This window comes from Cydia strobilella, chromosome 21 (genome assembly GCF_947568885.1).
Source record: "Cydia strobilella chromosome 21, ilCydStro3.1, whole genome shotgun sequence".
Lineage (NCBI taxonomy): Eukaryota > Metazoa > Arthropoda > Insecta > Lepidoptera > Tortricidae > Cydia > Cydia strobilella.
This window is the reverse complement of record NC_086061.1, coordinates 3,584,757-3,604,044: the sequence shown is the minus strand read 5'-3', so window position 1 is coordinate 3,604,044 and position 19,288 is coordinate 3,584,757. Positions and strand designations below refer to the sequence as shown.

At 36.6% G+C, this 19,288-nt stretch overlaps 3 protein-coding genes across 3 annotated transcripts in view; 2 read left to right on the top strand and 1 right to left on the bottom strand.

The window, feature by feature from the left end:
- The window catches only part of LOC134750998 (zinc finger CCCH domain-containing protein 13), a 251,843-nt gene that overhangs the window by 40,537 nt on the left and 192,018 nt on the right, over positions 1–19,288 (top strand). The window lies entirely within an intron of this gene.
- LOC134750924 (zinc finger protein 845-like) lies at positions 490–9,869 on the bottom strand. The gene is made up of 9 exons (XM_063686177.1): positions 9,496–9,869; positions 8,720–8,842; positions 6,581–7,561; positions 6,090–6,274; positions 5,751–5,858; positions 4,892–5,110; positions 3,792–3,903; positions 2,025–2,126; positions 490–704 (listed from the first exon to the last, which is right to left on the bottom strand). Exons 1-9 carry the CDS (start codon positions 9,622–9,624, stop codon positions 528–530), a joined length of 2,136 nt encoding a protein of 711 aa, XP_063542247.1. The 5' UTR covers positions 9,625–9,869; the 3' UTR covers positions 490–527.
- Positions 10,217–18,906, top strand: LOC134751002 (zinc finger protein 287-like). Its single transcript, XM_063686316.1, has 9 exons — positions 10,217–10,469; positions 11,460–11,582; positions 12,343–13,341; positions 13,885–14,084; positions 14,404–14,511; positions 15,350–15,565; positions 16,199–16,310; positions 17,116–17,226; positions 17,617–18,906. Exons 1-9 carry the CDS (start codon positions 10,338–10,340, stop codon positions 17,827–17,829), a joined length of 2,214 nt encoding a protein of 737 aa, XP_063542386.1. The 5' UTR covers positions 10,217–10,337; the 3' UTR covers positions 17,830–18,906.

The following is a 19,288-nucleotide window of genomic DNA, read 5'->3' as shown; positions in this document are numbered from 1 at the left end:
AAAGATAGTATGATTATCTCTGTCTATGTTTGAAGTGAGACAGTCCATTGACAAACTATATGTATCCAGCGATTGAGAGCGAGATGGAAGACATTTTGTTCTGTTTTAGTATTTAATTTCGGGTGCCCGGAAAACCAAATGCTATGCTATCAAAATCGTTGCAGACTTATCTCGGTCTAACTCTAGCTCCTTAACCCCTAGATCGAGCATCGAGCCTGTCAGCCTGCTCATAATTTAATTACTAATTACTATAATGTAATGCCCTCAACACGTTTACCTATGACCATTTCAATTAGAACAATATTACTTAAATTATTGGGTAGCAAACTATCCTCTGATAGTTCAGTTTAAAAACATCGAAATGTGCCCCTAAATAGCGTGTTCAAAGTTCAATGTAAAAACTTCGCTCGCTCGTTCTATTCTGCCGATCTTTCGGCTGGTATTCCGTGTCTCACCAATAAAACAACTAACTTAGAAACTATTTAAGTATATTTAATGGTTCACTCATATATCTGCACAGTTTTTGTCTACTTCATTGCTAGTACAATCGTCCCATCGGTCCCCACGCTGACGTCCACGTGGTGCTGCTTGGCCAGATGCATGCGTAGCGTGTAGGGCTGAGTGAACGCTGACTGGCATTCTGTACATTTATATGGCCGTTCGCCTGTGTGCGTGTTCATGTGGAACTGTAGGCTACTGTTGGTCTGAAATGAGTAATTTTGCAAGTTAATTTTATTATTATTATTATTTGTAATGCAGGCAGGCGTTTAAACAACTGATAATGCCTGTATCCAGAATCATAACCAGCACAAATAGAATAGTTTACCCGACAGGGCAACGCAAAGGAGGGCATTGTGTTTATTAGTCTATGTATGTATGTCATATATTGTATGTTTGTTAGTTTGTGGCACCAAACGTGTGGGCCGATTTGGATGATTCTTACGTCAATCGATTTAAGGGTCTCCGGCAAGCTCGGTTCTCCATACAAATGTAGTTCAACTCTCATTTTAAAAAGACTATCTAGATTGCTCTGAAACTTTGTACTTACAATAGGATAAGGTATATCTATATCTGTAATAGTTTATGAAGTTTCAGATACCAGTTAAAAAAAACAGCGAATTTAAGTTTTTCATACAAAACTTGTTTTTGCTCTATTTCGTTTGTTTTATAAATTGGAGCTATATAAACTAATTTCAGACCTAGATATATCTCATGTCATTGTATGTGCAGTTTCATTACAATCCAACCCGTAGTTTTAAAATGAGAGCGGACCTACGTTTGTATGGGAAGGTGCAATTCGGTCGAGCTTTCCGGGGACTCTTAAAACCCTTCGTCTGTCAAACTCCAGCAGCGGGAATGTCTATTTGGAATTTACTTAATTGACAGAAATTTTAAATTTCAACAAATCTCAAACTATGTATGCCATTTGAAGGGCTAGTATCACTAAAGACATGAAAGTAAGTAATGATCAAATGGCAACAATCTGTAGTACGATCAGCGAAAGATGGTTCATCTGGGACCAAGGGCCTGACACTCTTTGATAGAGAAAGATTGAGATTGAGATTCTTATTGAGATTCCTATAAGAGGAAAAAGAAAATAGTGCCATGCTTTGTCCTTATCACCGACCGGGTGGCATCATAGGTAGGAGGCGATGGCGAAATACCGAAATTTATAAGAGTGAAAGAAAAAAAATCCTATGCTGCCCAAATTTTGTATGAATATTCTTTCTCTTACCCCCGGTCGCTCGGTGGCGCGTCTGTAACTACTTGTATATACTATGTCTATGTCTGGGACGGATATATATCTTTTTTAATAACAAAACTTCCGTGAGACACAGACATTAAATATATTAATAACGGGTCACTCACGTGTTTCAAGTCGAAAACGCTCGACATGTTCCGTCACCGTCGACGCAAGCTCCTGATGACGCTCCTCGGTACGGAGTGAAACATGTCGAGCGTTTTCGACTTGAAACACGTGAGTGACCCGTTATTAATATATTTAATATGGATATATATCTTACTTGAAACTTGCGCCCGCACATACTGCACGCGTGGTTGCTCGGACGTTTTATATTGTTGTGCGTATCCAAATGTCGTTGCAGCGCCATTTTCTTGCACAAGTACTGAAATAGATACACCCAGGTAAATATTAAAGTTATAATAAAGACAACCAAAATTATGTCTGTTGAAGTCCCTATGGATCTTAAGCAGTGCGTCTGTACCGCGTGACACCAAGTTAGAAGAGCGAGGGACCGGCTGAAGGTGGATGGAATTATAACTCACGTTGAAGCTTGAAGTAGTCCTTTTATTACTCAGAATAAGAGCACGGCTTACATTTGTCAATGAAATAATATTCAACTAGACATCAAATAAAATGGATGTTTACGCTATGGCTGACAGAATAGAAGAGAAACCAGAGACAACTGAACATGCATAGATAAAGATACAGCGTAGTGTTGCTATAGTCAAACATACTTAAGGGCTCTACACACGATGCAACTATAGCTAGAGGACAATACATTCTAACAATGTCACTACCTTAAGCTAGGGATAGACTAGGGATAATTGTTCCGCGACACGTATCGCCAGCGACGTCGGTTGAAGTGTCGCGACGTTGCCAAACTTCGCTCGACATGTCGGGCGACATTGCGCGCCTAACATATGATGTGGTTCGAAGTCTGGCAACGTCGCTGAACACTTCACCGACGTCGCTGGCGATACGTGTCCTGGGGCAATTGTCCAGTCTATCCCTGGCTTGAATGTATAGGCAATAAGGTTGCATATACAAATTTTCAGCAGGTTGTCCGTGTCGATTTTCAATATTTTGCCAGGTAGGTAGAGCAGAAAAAAACCATTCCACAAAAAAATCCAAAAATATGACGAATAAAATCGGTCACGTGACTTTTTTATATTATACACAAACAAAAGGTTAATCACAAACTGAAATATATGTCATATACAGAAGAAAAAGGGACCAAGGAGTAGATGGCGCTGTACGGTGCCGTATGGTTTGTGCTAACTGAATAGGGAATATTACGCGAAACTGCGAAGGGGGCGCCACTATCATAATCTGAGGGTCTATCGCGAAACAAGAAAATCGAAATTTCGTTATCTAACATCTCTGTCACTCTTGCAGTCTTGCATATTCGAGCGATAAAGAGGCAGATAGCGAAATTTTGAATTCGCGTTTCCCTGTAGCTCCTCTGTAAACAAACCGCCTTGATGCATCAATGTCATATTTTATTATCTTTGAAAACTTGTCAAAAACCTGTTAAAAGTACAGTATGTATAAATTACTCTATGGTTTACTAAAAAGGCTAGTGCTGCACTCTGGTGGCAGAACATTGCAGTAATATCCCCTATTGTTAAATGTGCACATGTCAACTTTTGGCAACCACCCGGCACGAGTCATTCTAGCGCTGGGCACTGGAGGCCTCGTTAATTTTTAGGGTTCCGTACCCAAAGGGAAAAACGGGACCCTATTACTAAGACTCCGCTATCCATCTGTCTGTCTGTCTGTCACCAGGCTGTATCTCATGAACCGTGATAGCTAGACAGTTGAAATTATCACAGATGATGTATTTCTGTTGCCGCTATAACAAAAAATACTAAAAACAGAATAATATAAATATTTAAATGGGGCTCCCATACAACAAACGTGATTTTTTTGCTGTTTTTTTTCCGTAATGGTACGGAACCCTTCGTGCGCGAGTCCGACTCGCACTTGGCCGGTTTTTACCTCTGTCTATGGCATTTATTTCGGTTTTTAAACGGGATATTAAGCTTACCTTGCCACAAATATGACAGCGGAATTCGGTTATGCCTGCGTGAATGATGTTCATATGACGCTTAAGATAGATTTTCTTGGTCAGAACCTTGTCGCATTGTGGACACGGGAACCTGCAACAAAAAACTTGTGTACAAATCTTAATAAACACATTAACTTAGTTCGGAATTGTTTTTTTTTTATATACCACGTCGGTGGCAATCAAGCATACGGCCCGCCCGATGGTAAGCAGTTACCGTAGCCTATGGATGCCTGCAACACCGGAGATATTACACGCGCGTTGCCGACCGTAACACTCCTCTCCCTCGTTGAGCTCTGGCAACCTTACTTACCGGCAGGAACACAACACTATGAGTAGGGTCTAGTGTTATTTGGCTACGGTTTTCTGTAAGGTGGAGGTACTTTCCCAGTTGGGCTCTGCTCTAGATCTGGAATGACATCCGCTGTCCTGTGCCCTACCACACAAAGCGAGATGTCATTCACAGTGCCCATACCTCTCTTTTGGACGTAGTTTAAGGACATACCCGGGTCCGTGATTTTTGAAAATAGACTTAAATATAATGGAATAGGGATGATGACACATATTGAATTTCATAACAAAATCTAGTAAAAGAGATAGCAAATAAGTAATTTATCACAATAATGTGGATATTAAAAATATTAAAATGATACATGGAAATGATAAAAAAATACAGGATCTAAAAGTTTCAAAATTTAAAGTTTTTTTTAACTTCCAAAAAGGAATAAAGTAAAGATACCATTCGATTTCTGCATTTTATCCAAAAAATGATTGTAAAGCAACTGTATGCATAAACGCAATATTTCACCGACAAAATCGCAATTTTACTTATTTTCCATACATTCAAGATGGGCTCTCAGTGACCTTGACGTCACGATCAACTAAACGTTACGGTGCGTTACACGGGGGGGAAGGGGGGGTCAAAAATCTTCAAAAATTGTGTTACGTAATATTTGAAAGCTCCCAAATTATGTTAATTTTGTACGGAACCCTCGGTAGGCGAGTCCGACTCGCACTTGTCCGGTTCTATAGCTCTAGTCAGGCTTCTATAGTTATTTTAGTTGGTGTCACATGATACTTACCTCATTTTAGGTTTTCCGGAATGACAATTACGGAAATGCGCCTGAAAGCCCTCGATCCTCCTAAAGGTGACGTCACACGCGGCGCAGTAACGCCGCTCGACCGGCTCCGGCGTCTGATGGGTGTCTCTGTCGTGCTCTAATAGGGATTTACGGTCGGAATATGTGTTCGGGCAGTGAGGGCATTGATGATGTCGAAGTAAATTTGGCATGTGAGCTTCTCTGCAAATATTTTTTTTGTCATAAACAAGGGCCTGACACTCTTTGATAGAGAAAGATAGTCTTATTGCGATTCCTATAAGAGGAATGAGAAAATAGTGTCATGCTTTGTCCTTATCACCGACCGGGTGGCATCATAGGTACGAGGCGATGGCGAAATACAGAAATTTATAAGAGTGAAAGAGAAAAAATCCTATGCTGCCCAAATTTTATAAGAATATTCTTTCTTTTACCCCCCTGTCGCTCGGTGGCGCGTCTATAACTACTTGTGTATACTAATGTCTATGGTCAAAAATGACGTTTTTGATACAAGCTTTTATCGCTGACTGTACTTTTCTTTCATCAGGCAACTAATGCTTGCGCTTATCCTATTAATCCATACCTCTCTGTCGCCCATCATCTCATCATTCCCTTGCTACCGTTTCATACAGTTTTTGTATGACCACCCTTCTGTATCCGTCATCTGATCAGTTCGATGGTACCATAATATTGCATTGTCACCCAATATATGTGTGTGAAGTATAAGTTCAATCAAATAATGGGAAGTGGGTCTAATTAAGGTTGCAAGATTTGACCAATCAATCATATTACAAAAAAACAAATATTGCAAGTTAAATAAAGCTTGTAGAATATCTGTTCTTACTCGATATGAAACTCCATCGTTTTCTTTGATTTCCTGCGTATTTCACATATGTGACATATTAAATGTTTGTGAATTTCGTTCCAGTGTCGTAGGCGATCTTCTTTTTTCCTGAAATATGAATATGTTTCTGTCAAAATAGTACATTTTGATACAACCGATAGTTTGCATTACACCATAAACGACTTATCAAGACTATTGTGTTGATTTATCACATGTTTTACATAAACAAAAGCTTGTAAAAATCAAATATAGAAATAAAATAAATAATCGGCCAAATGCAAGTCGGTCTTGTACTCGTAGTTCATATTAACGTTGTTTCCATATAAACTAATAACTTACCAAAAAGGCTTAAAGCTCCATTCACAGCCATTGCACAGAAATCGACGTACATGGAATTCATTCATATGTGCGACTACATGTTCTTTCCGCATCATTCTGGCGCAAACATCGCAACGCCAGACGGACTTTTGCGGCAGCACTAAGGCTGGGTTGTTGAAATTTGTATTGTCAAAGTGTTCAGGATGCTAAAACAGGTTGGGAAGATAGAAAATCTGTCTCGTTGACCATCCAGCTTTGCTATTGGTCAAGTCACAGTGTCCTAAAGTTCGCCATGCAAAAATACCATTTGAATTTGAAATGGATTGTGAAGTAAATATGGTTGAAATTATGTTGTTTTGCAATCGATCGAAACAAAAGAAATGCAACAAAATGTGGTGTGTGTTCTATAAGGGTTCCGTTATTGCCGACTGATATACAAAACCCTTATAAATCTTTAAATAAACCAGCCGTCCATTGAAAGCATGGACAAAGTTGTCATTGACAATACTTACAGTTTTTTTATGATTTCGTAACGCATGTCCCTTCAAATTTATAAGAAGCTGAAACGTTACACCACATATACTACATTTATGGATTTTGTGTTTATCAACAATGGCATCATCTTTTTCTAAGGTGCTCTTTAAATCTTGCTCATTCATTTCAACTTCTTGAAAATATGGCAAAACCTCTTCAATCTTTTTATATTTAGTGTTTATTTTCCTGAATTTCAAAGTATGTTTTTTCTTCTTTGTTTCTGATTTTTTCTGTTCACCACCTTCCGATTTGATTTTTGTGTGTAAATCTGGTTGCTTTTCTTCTTTTGCTTGTGTTTTAAATTCACTATGATTTAAATCAGCTTTGGTATCTTGTATGTCTGAGTCAATATCATCCTCTTTTACTTTATTCTTATTATCAATATTTGAAGATCCTTCATCTTTAATTGAATTGTGTTTCAGGATTTTTACTGAAAGTTTTTGTGATGTAACTGTTCTTCTTTTCGGTGCAACCTTTTTGGTATCAATAGATTTTTGAGATTCCTGTCCCAGTTTCAGTAATGCAGGAGTTTTAATATTTTTTTTAGTTATCTTTGGTCCCTCTTGTATATTACGTTGTTTTACTACTGACAATCTATTTACAGCAGTTTTTCGTAAAATTTCTCTAGTATCATTATTTGTTTCTGTCATTTCTTCAGAGGAAATGTAACTATCATCAGCTTCTAAATTCTCAGTAGCATCACTATCATCACTGGGATGTTCAGATTTAATATAATTTTTTGAAATATCTTGTAGAACGACTTTAACAGTTTTTATACTTTTTATATCACTATTGGTTACTTCAGTTTTGTATTTCGTGGGTACAATAACTTTATCATGGTCTGCAGTTGAGCTTGGTTCATAACAAATTGGTAATTCATGTGGTGTGTTTTCTTCAAAAACAGCATCATATTCAAAGTTTTGATGGACAGAAAGAGAAGACAAAGTAGGTTTTGTTGGCTGGAATTATAAAAATATCGCGGAAAATAAATTATCAACCCTCCTGATGGGCCAAACTTGTACTTTTCCGATACTCTAAACAATTGTACAATAGTTCACTTATCTATATAGTTTCTCAAGAAAATTTGAGCAGTGTTTGGAAACACTTACAATTTTGTATCAAGGCCATTTTATTTTTAAGTTGTATGTACAATTTTTTATTTAATTTGGACTTTTCTTTGTTATTTCTACTCAGAATCGCAAGCCCTTTGTATTATAATATGAGAAAGAAAGTGTCTCTATTATTTTATATTCATATTCCGTTACCATTTTTCATAGTCTTTGCATGTTGGTCATTGGAATGTAACGAAGAAAAAAATATGGAAATTTTGGGACACCTTTTGTCCTATTATCATTGAAAGACCTCATAATACTAATACTGTACAACTGTAATCAAAACAACCCCTCAATGTAGTACTAGGACCTACTAATGTACTAAGGAAATGTGCTTATGTATTGCTAGTAGTATTTTAACCATTTTCGAGGCCACACCAATCTACAAGGTTTTCCCTAAAATCCAAATATATTTCAATTAATCCAGCTCGAGCTGATTCATTTGAAGACGTCACATTTCCCAAAAGTGCAATCTAATTTGAACCTTATATCGGAATGCTAAGGTTGAAATTCTATTGGCACGTATGTGGTTGATAAATCGTACTACGCCAGGAAAAGGGTTAACAAATCATAGGCCTGAGATACACTAAGTTTTACGTATGTAAGTAGAGACAAATTTGGATAATTTGATGATCTTTTTTTATTATTATATACATTTTATCTCTGACACCTAGAGACTTTTACATCTCTAAACAATTCTAGTACTTCTGTTGTTTGTATATTTTTTATTAGTTTTTTTTTGTGTAATTTGACATTTATATTTATGTAATTGTTTTTTTATTGTAATTTTGGGTTAATTTTATTGTTTGTAAAAATTGACATGTAAAAGGCCCCTGTGGCCTATTTGCTGAATAAATGTTTGATGTTTGATTGATGTTTGATGTTAGAAAGCTATTTTTTAGAATGGGATAATGATATTCATCTCTCATTCTGTACTACAGCTGCATCCCTACTTATGTAAGTAAAACTTACAGGTGTAAATCAGGCCATAGATGTAGTACTTACTGAAAGTTGTAAGGAGTCTTGTAGAATAATATGTGCTTTCTGCACCTGTGCCCGGAACCCCCATGTCTTGCGCAGTAGAGCCATACACTCCCAACACAAAGCTATATGCTCCTTAAGATCCAACTGAAATAACAAAATATTTAAAGTTAAAAGCAATCCATTTTTATCCGAGGTAATTTAAATTGTACTCGGTTGTCGAGGGTGCGGCCGGCGCTAGAAGGGCTGGCAGTTTGTATGCCAGATTTTGAATTTTTTTGCATGGTTGTAATAGAAAATTTTACTTTATGAACTACAGCTTAAAAAGTGATTTTACGTCATCTACGCAGGACTTAAAGTCGAACTTTACGAGCATGAGAAGTGAAGAAAAAAACATTTTCTACTAGTAAAAATTTTTATTTTAGAAATAAACTTAAATAAGTGGTTATGATAACTGCTTAAACAGTATGATTGCTATGATGCTATGAATCATAGCATCATAGCAATCATACTTATGATGCTACCAAAGTATGATTTTAAGAAGTGGAAAAAGAGTTAAAAACTCCCAATTCCAGTTAAAATAATTATTTTTGGGGTTATTTACAACATACAAGTTTTAACCAAACATTGGTAAATTATATAGCCAATGGAACGGATCCCTGACGAAGTGACTAAAACACATGGCTCCCACAAACAGCTTGTTAATTATTTTTAAAGTTACAGGACGTTACCATCCCAGCAAAGGATAGCTTTAAATCATCCTCTCACGTATGATCAATATGAGAGAAAACTTTACTTACTTCGTGAATTTGCTCTTCGGTCAAAAGAGCTTGATACACGGCGGTTTCCACAGAAGATAGCCTCCTATTTGAACTGAGGCAGCCGCGGCATATTTCTAGATATTCGGGCTCCAGTTTTATGTCACACATGGTGCTTCCCTTTGTTTTGCAAGTAAACAACTAGTTCACATTCAATATTCAATCTACTAATGCGGGAGTTATTATGACTGCGTTATACCGTTCACGATCCTAAAATATTGTCTACATTATAAGGAATACGCAAATTTTGAAAGCTTAAGTAAATGTAGAGAGGATTGGTAGATATATGTAAAATATCGTTTAAATTTCTAATAGTTATTCAAGCAATCGAGCCGTCGAGCGCTCCCAAAGAGCATATAATCAGATAATCACAGCGCTCCTGGCAAGGCATTCAAGGCAATCAATCAATGTCAATTTGACAAATGCAGGTTGCGTTCATAAACTAATAGTTATTACATGTACAAAAGTTCGTATTTAATGACCTGTTCTTTTGTAATCTATATTTAACTGATAAGAAATACTTTCTCATTTGTGATTTTTATAAAATGCGTATGATTAGAATGGATTATATTTATAGCAGTTGTTCTCTCACTCATACTTAATTTACTCAGCTCTTACTCGACGACATACAATAGGGAAAATCTGACTGAATTTGAACACTCATTGTCAGAATGACAGTTGAATGACAGCATCAGCAAGAAGTGCAAGAGCTTGAATATCTTGATTGTGGTCTTGATTTGATTGCTTGAAATTGCTTATTGCTCTGTAGTTCATGCTACTGGCATCAATGTTTATTTAGATTTACTTAAGAAAGTCACATTACCATGATGTTTGATATAAAACAAGAGCTCGAAGACTTGGAAATATGTCGCGGTTGTCTCAGCTCAGACAGGAGACTATCTTCTATGGCTACCGACGATTTACGCTCTCTTCTTACAGAAGACCAATCACTGGAAGTAAGTAGGGTATATTTACATTACATGCAATACCGTCTTTACCATAAGGGCACACAGGGCCCGTGCCCAGGGCCGCCATCCTCAGGGGGCCCCAAAGGACAAACAGTAACATTATATTTGATTACCCATAATAAATAGAAGATAGTACTTAATTAGCTTTCTTTACTTTCCAATAGGGCTCCAAATTCTTTTGTGCCGAAGTTTAAGACGGCCTTGTTTACATGTCCAGGGATAAAGGTTACAAATGTTACAATGATAAAAGATACTTAATTTAACATTTCCTACACAAAAAACTAATAAAAAGTTAGTGTTATGCTGGGAAAAAAATGACTCCCAAGGACGGCCCCCCTTTCCTATACTCTGATCCTGGGTTTCCTCAGATTCATCCTCATTAAGAATCTGTCCGAGGCATTACACCCTAAACTTTATTTAGACATTTTTTTTTAAAATATTTTTTTAAGGTTCTATGGTTGCATCTAGTTAACACTGCACAGACTGACATTACAGTGTGGATGTGCCAAAATAAATGCCATATTTTTTATGGAAGTTTGATGTTTGTGACATTACCACATTTTGTTGTTGCAATGTCTGCAACAACAAAATGTGGTATGCGACACTCGCGAACAGATCCATGTTTTAATCACATATCTGGAGTATCCAAGGATATTTATTTAATTACATTCTTTCTCTAACTTTTGCATGACCCATGATGTACATACTTGTTAAGTACTTGAACAGCTTTTAACCTTTTCGACGCCGTGTCAAACACAAAAGCTGTCATCCAGACGCCACGTCACCAAAGTGTCAAAACTGAAATTGAACTTTATGCATATGCACCTAGGTCTATGTTGCTCAGTGGTCTGTGACAGATTAATCCATCTTTGACTTTGGACCTACGGTGCCGATATATCCGTCATTGCCGTCAAAAAGGTTAAGTAAAGCTACTTTTTGAATATACATTTTTTTTATTTTGAATATGTCTTAATGCAGTTGGATCATCAGGCGACCATAGCTCTGTGTTGGGAGTGTATGGCTCTGCTGCGCAAGACGCACAAGTTCCAGGGACAGGTACAAAGGGCACACACGATTCTGCAAGACTCCTTACAACTTTCAGTAAGCACTTTACTTTATCTTAAGGGGCCCACTGACTATCAGTCCGCCGGACGATATCGGCCTGTCAGTTGTTCGGAACTGTCAAATTTTTGTTCTAACTGACAGGCCGATATCGTCCGGCGGACTGATAGTCAGTGGGTCCCTTTACATTTATAACACTTTAAACTCTCGCGTTTTGTACACATAATTAATGTCATTGTCGGAAAAAAGGTAACATAATGAAATTTAATCGTGTTACACCCGGTAATGACATTAATTATGTTTATCCTACATTTGTTCAAATATTACTGTTAACTTGTAATCATTTTTCATTAAACCTATTGAAACAAAAATTATGCTAATAACAGTTTTGAATGATTCACGGTTAGTTTTACTAGACTTATATTGACTGGGATATAGACCGTGATTACCTTTTGTATTGTTTATGTAACTGCGTCGAAATATCGGGAGCTCAAAAACAATATAAAAGGTAATCACGGTCTATATCCTGGTCAATATAAGTCTAATTATGCTAATATTTAAAAAAAAAATGTTAACACATAAAAAAACCTGCTGCAATCTTCAGTAAGTGGAATATTTTTGATCTTGCTCAATTCCAACTAATAAAAGATAGTATTAATATTTTAGACCTTGACTGTACTAACTGAACTGAAAGATTCATAAGTGGATATTGGTAGAGCGGATGTACTTGCAATGCAATACACAAAGTGATAATCATACAAAGAAGTTCTATAATTTAAGTTTTTTTTAATAATTTCAGCCAGCAAAACCTACATTGTCATCTCTTTCTGTCCACCAAAATTTTGAATATGATGTTGTTTTTGAAGAAAGCACACCTACTGAACAATCAATTTCTTATGAAACACCAGAACTTCATAAAGTTATTGTACCCACAAAATACAAAACTAAAGGTTCAAAAAGCAGTATAGAAAATGTAGATACTGTTAAAGTTCATCTTAATGATATTTATGAAAATGTGAAATGTAATACTACTATTAAAATTGAACATCCCAATGCTGACAGTGATGATGACGATAATGAGTATTTTGAGCCCGATGATAGAAATTTCAGTTCGTCTGAAGAAATTACAGAAACCAAAGTAAATACTCGAAAAAGTTTACGTAAAGCTGCTAACAATACAGTAGTAAATCATTCAATGAAACAAAAATTAACTGAAGAAATTTCAATAATGAAAACTCCTGCCATGCTGAAAAAAGCAAAACAGAATACGCCGAAAAAAAGAAAAGCTAACTCAATTGAGAAATGTTCTGATGAAATCGAAATTGGCAATATGAATAACATTGATAATAACATAAAAGAAGAAAATGATAATAGCGCTGCAGGCAATCAAAATGCCAAGGCTGTTGCTACAAAAAGAAAAAAACATGTAAAGCTAGAGGATGATCCAGATTTCAAAGTAGAGGATATTAAAGGAGAAATTAGTTCTAATGATAGTGACGATGAAATCCATGAAAATAAAACAAAAGATGATAAAGAAAAACCGATGAAGAAAAAGGAAAGATCTCAACTGACCCAGAGACTGAAATACAATAAAATATTTACAAAGTATAAAAAAATTGAAAATGTTTTGCCACATTTTCAAGAAATCGAAATGAGTCAGCAAGATTTAAAGAGCACTTTAGAAAAAGATGATGCAATTGTTGACGATAAATATCCTGTTAAATGTAACATATGCGGTGTGATGTTTGGGTTAGCCAGAAGTTTGACCGCTCATGCATATAGATATCATAGTAGAACTGTGAGTATAAGCAATAAAGGTCACTGTCCTAGCTATAGTAATTATTCAGTTGGATTAAGGTAAATGTGGAGAATCAGGTAAAATTGTATGTATGCTCTTTCATCGCTTCTAACTGTTGCTCTTGTACACATTAGTACATTACTATAGAGGCCGGAAAACGGGTTGCAGGGCAAGTAGATATAGGATAAGGATACGGGGCCGGCGACCCCGTTTTACGTCCGAGATTTGTATAGTGCTTTAATTTCTTAAACTTGCAATGAAATATCCATAGGCTACGGTGGCCAAAATCGAGAAAAAAACCGCCTAAAAATTGAATTTAGCTTAAGCAAGTACCAGGGCCTCATGAGTTACGAGGTGCTGTTGACCAACCCGCCGTACAGGCTTGTGTGTAAGGCTGTATGAAATTCCTTTACATATCATCTTCACATTTCAACCCTCCCTAACCCCTAGTTAACTATCTACTATTGTTCTTTCTGGTTTTTTGTGTGTACTGTTCCGTTCCTACATTTTTGCAATTATCACGAATAAATGTTTCTATTTCAGCATCCCGGTCTAATAGTCAACAAATGGTTCACCAACCCACCACCTCTGTTACCTCAGAAGTCCGTCTGGCGCTGCCGTGTTTGCGCCAGAATGATGCGCAAAGAGCACATAGTCGCACATATGAATAAATACCACACCATGCAATATTTTTGCATCGAAGATGGATGTGAATTGTATGAGAAGGATCAGAAGTATTTTTGGTAAGTTTGTCTTCGGTTTCTGTGATAGTTTTTTTTATTTAAAAAATCAGTTTAAACGGATTATATCGGGCACCACTGTTACCTCAGAAGCCAACTCGGTGCTTTATCTTGATCTTTCTTTGTTAATTTTATTTCGGACTTAGGAATTTCTAATATACACAAAGTGTCATCTGTACTATTTCCCCATAAAAGTAAGCCATAGCGAAATCTTCGAGTATGCAGATCATAATAGGTTTTTTTTTTGGGAAAAGTAAGTATAGTCGGTAACAAAAACACCTATGTTTCAAAACATAATTTGACAGCTTGTTTTTGATTTTAGGGAAAAGGAGCATTGCGTACAACACTGGAACGAAGTTCACAAATATTACATATGTGACATTTGCAATAAACGTTACATAAAAAAGACGGCCATGGAGTTTCATATTATGTAAGATGTGAAATTTGTATATCGAACACTTAAATATGGGAATTGGATTTTTATTTCACAAACAAAATTTATGTAAAAAAATTACACATTGCGTCTTAGAATAAACTTTGAAGTGTATTAAAAATCGAAATACAAGGTTTTTTTAAAAGTCGCTGAACAAATGTTGGTCAGTATGAATACAGCCTGCAGTAAAAAAAATTTCTCGTATTACAATTTACAGACCGTAGATTTCATTTCATTTCATTTCATTTATTTATTTCTATAACAATATGATATTCTGTAAGAAAAATCTTACAAACTAATACATGCACATAATTAATAGCGGGACATGTCAATAAATAAAATTCCAAAATACAATTAAACCAACAAAAAAAAAGTACAGATAAAGTAATAAAAATGTCATCATTAAAGTGTAAAGTTACATAAGATATTTTTGTACGAATCAGTTTTTATTTGCAAATATCTCGTCAATACTGTAAAAGCACCTTCTTAATAAAAAAATCTTCAAGTGCTTACTAAATATTTTATAATTTGTAATCACCTTTAGATTTATAGGTAGTTGTTAAAAATTCGGATGGCTTGGTACCTTACACTATGCCTTGCTTCTTGTTGTAGGACAGAAGGAGTGCATTATGTTTTTTGTTCGTGTTTGAAAGCGCAACTCCTGCTCCGCAGAAGACTCAAAGTTAGCAATATTTTTCATAAAGTCAGTTAATAACACGAGCACGTATAACGAAGGAGCTGTCAGATCCGTAGCTTAGTGTGTATGCTAAGAAGCTTGGACACTAATACTTTGTGGAGCGGAGCAGCGCAGAATTAATCAGTCATTTGATTTCAGAGAAGCTCACCCTCCACCTAAACCGCCGAAACTCCATGAATGCCCCCATTGCTTCAAGAAATACACCAATCGCTCGTCGCTCTATAACCACAAAACGAAACATATGTTTGAACCGGCAGAGCTGCGGTACTGTGTGGAGTGCGACACCACCTTTAAGACGATTTTCAACTTCAAGTTTCACTTCCGCACTTTTCATTCGGGGAAGCCTAGGCCTAAGTAAGTGTTTTGAATTGTTTATTTTATTTAGAATAGCTCAAGCCCGCCCATAGCGCCGAAACCCCTTCAATACCGGCTCCATTTGCTGGCTGGAAACATAAAAAAACCGGCAAAGTGCGAGTCCGACTTGCGCACCGAGGGTTCCGTACTTTTTAGTATTTGTTGTTATAGCGGCAACAAAAATACATCATCTGTGAAAATTTCAACTGTCTAGCTATCACGGTTCATGAGATACAGCCTGGTGACAGACAGACAGACAGATGGACAGCGGAGTCTTATTAATAGGATCCCGTTTTTACCCTTTGGGTACGGAACCCTAAAAATTACATTGAGAATGACAAGTGTCTTAAGTCATAACATTACGTTGCGAATAGGGAATATTACGCGATACTCTGCGTAGCGGGCGCCACTACCACAGTCTGTACAAAAATGTTACAAAGACACATCGGAGTACCCATAACACAAGCCTCCTTGGGCTTACCGTTGGACTTAGTCAATCTGTGTAAGAATGTCCTATAATATAAAAAAATAAATAATGTCGGATATCATTGGATTAATTTCGTGTTTTTAAACGTGTTTTTGAAATAAAAAAAGGCTATGGATATAATAGTCCATAATGTATTATTATCGCAGATATCCGTGCACCGTGTGCGGCAAGGTGCTGCAAGCAAAATCAGGGCTTAAGCTCCATATGAACTTCTTCCACATTGGAGTTACTAAATACCGTTGTCACATCTGTGGTAAGGTGAGTGTTTACTTTAACCACAGAATAAATAATAGTCTACGATTAAATGAAATAGGTTAAAGCCAGAACGACGAGAAACATATCCAGGCAGTTTTCTATTTGGTTGGTTAACTGATAAATGTTTCAAGTACCCGAAAATGTAAACGTTCAGGCATAATAAAACATGTCTATCGGCTACATAATTCAAATGACGCGGGAAAACGCCACCCTTGCGCCGATCGCGCGACAGTCACGCCACTCTCCGGTGAGCTCCGCCCGTGGCTAAAAAGGGAAACGAGTCGCAAGAGAAAACAAAATACGGGCGGCACGTTTTTGCTGTCGCGCTGTAATAAAAACTGTTTTATTGTGAAAATGCTGTACATTTGACCTGTGGCGGTTCTGTGTTTGTGTAAAAGGTGTTAAGGAACTCGGAACATTAAATTTAAGAACCAACGAGAGTGGGGGCTCTGCCCCATGCCCCATTGAAGCCGGCTTCGAGGCGGTTAGCAACAGGTAATTACTGTGTTATTTGTTTATGTAGTTGATGATGTGTATTTGCCTGAACATGGGGTTTATGGTAGTATTAACAACAGACTATATCCTATGTCCTTCCCCGGGACTCAAACTATCTCTATACCAAATTTCAACTAAATGTTCAGTCGTTTAAGCATGAAGAGGTAACAGACAGACAGACAGACACACTTTCGCATTTATAATATTAGTATGGATTTATTGGCAATTAATAATTATAGTGATGGTGATTATTTTAACATCAAAACAAAGTAAATCTGATATTTTTTTACTAAACGAGTTAATTCTATTTCAGTACCTGTTCAATCCGCAGTGTCTGAAAAATCATTTGGATAAACACAACAATATACAATCTAAGAAACCCAAGAAGACTGTACCGTGCACCGTTTGCGGACGCGCGTTTGAGGTAAATAAATAAGTAAATCTTTAAAATCATAGACATATATATTACTTCGTAAAGACGGGCCTTAATTGTATTAAATACTACACGCGATTACATAAAGAATATTGACCAGGTTCGATTCCCGGTTATGTATGAGAGTTAAAAATAGTTTGAATCTCATTATTATTAAATCTAAAATCGAAGCCATGGTTCCTAAGAACAGATTTCACTATCTCTCATACTTTCTGACTTCTCCATACTGACCCATTTGGATTGATCACCCTGTATATCGTCGTAGTACCCACAACACAAGCCTTATTGAGCTTACTGTGGGATTGGGTGGGAATTTTCTTGTTATTTATAACATTTATTGAAACGTTAGTCAATAAATGTATTATTAATTAATCGTTTCAGCACAAGAGCCTTATAATCCACATGCACACGCACACAGGCGCACGGCCGTACAAATGTCCGCACTGTGAGGCAGCGTTCACACAACCCTTTGTGCTACGCACGCATTTGGCTAAACAGCATAATGTGAACGCGACCGTGCGAATCAATGGGGACATCATACCGGCGATGAAAACTGATGGAGCTTTGGATGGTGATCCAACTTCTTGTTTTTAAGCAACGACGCAAAAAGAGGGGTGTTATGTTTGACTTCTATGTGTGTGTGTCAGCCTGTGGAACCGTAGCTCTTAAGAGATACGAAAAACGGAAAAGGTTTTTCCACTTCAAAATATTTTCCATTCTCCATGGTTTTTAGTATGTTATTGACACAATGAAAAACTAGGTTTATAGGTTTTCCTTTTTTCAAAAGGACTATGCGTCAAAATGGTCCAAAAACCAACAGAGTTGAGAGTTATCTCATTTAATAGGTCTTTTTATCTACTATAATTTATTACATGGACACCAAACGGAATTCCATTGCAGAACTGAGATATTGGTATTTTAGGCAAAAGGTCGTCACCCTTATTACCTTGGCAATAGAGTCCACCGCCGGGCGAGCCCGGCAAACCATTCGCCGAAATACCTATCTAATGACTTAACTCTCATTTCTGTCGGTTTTTGGACTAGGCCAAGACGTTTTTAAGTAAAAATTTTGTTGACCATGTTGACATTTCTGACGGATGAAATGTCAATAATGCGTTTTGAAATTGCATCGACTTAACTTGTGCGTTCAGAATTATATTTAACATAATTATTAAAAAACAAACGTTTATTATGGAATTTTAAGGTTTATTACTTAAAATCATTAAATAAAGCTAAATCTGGTATTTTTTATTAAATTCTCAAACCATTTATTTAATGATAATAAATATAGAACGAACCATTATTATGAGCGTTTTACGTTTTGTTATCTGTCAAGCTACTTAAACACGCTCCATCAAAGGTCAAATTACTTTCCCCACTAGTGGATAAAATGCGTTTTTCCCCGCTTGTTTTAAAGGATAAAAGACGGATTTCCGAGCTAGTGAGGGGAAAATAACTATTCCCCGTGAAGATTTTCAGACAATATTTGAAAGCGTCATTAATATCTATAAATTACGCTGAACATGTCAACCTTAACAAAACGATTTAAGTTTCAAATTAGATTGGACTTTTGGAAAATGTGACTTGTCTTCAAAGTAATCATCAAAGCTGGATTAATTGGAAGAAATTTGGATTTTTTGAAAAACCATGTATTGGTGTGGCATACATTTACGTACATCACAGCACTCTTTATTACAAATAATACAATTTATTTAAACATTACATCATCCATAAATTCTTCCTTCCTTCCTATCTTTAAATTAAAAACCGATTTAAATGTAATATACGAAGGAACAATCTATCCCACCACCGTGACCGAGTGGCCGAGCGTACGCTGGTTCGATTCCAGCCTTAGACACTGGAGGCCTTGGTAATTTTTTCCTTCGTATATGACATTTTCGGTTTGTAATTTAAATAGTAGTGTGGCTACTTGAAATAACACAGATTAAATATTTTCATAGAAAGTAATTTAATTTGTCTTAGACTATCATCCATTCTAAAACCTCCAGTGGTGAAGGCCGGATTCGAACCGGCGTCTTTAGCTATCGCGGCT

Bases quoted from the DNA above. Each gene is read 5' to 3' on its own strand.
- LOC134751002 (XM_063686316.1), top strand. From the start codon at position 10,338: ATGATGTTTGATATAAAACAAGAGCTCGAAGACTTGGAAATATGTCGC. The intron at 11,583-12,342 runs GTAAGCACTTTA...TAATAATTTCAG, and splicing joins AAGACTCCTTACAACTTTCA to CCAGCAAAACCTACATTGTC. The intron at 14,085-14,403 runs GTAAGTTTGTCT...TTTTGATTTTAG, and splicing joins AAGGATCAGAAGTATTTTTG to GGAAAAGGAGCATTGCGTAC.
- LOC134750924 (XM_063686177.1), bottom strand. From the start codon at position 9,624: ATGTGTGACATAAAACTGGAGCCCGAATATCTAGAAATATGCCGCGGC. The intron at 8,843-9,495 runs GTAAGTAAAGTT...TTGTTATTTCAG, and splicing joins CCGAAGAGCAAATTCACGAA to TTGGATCTTAAGGAGCATAT. The intron at 5,111-5,750 runs GTAAGAACAGAT...AAATATTTGCAG, and splicing joins ACGATGGAGTTTCATATCGA to AGAAGCTCACATGCCAAATT.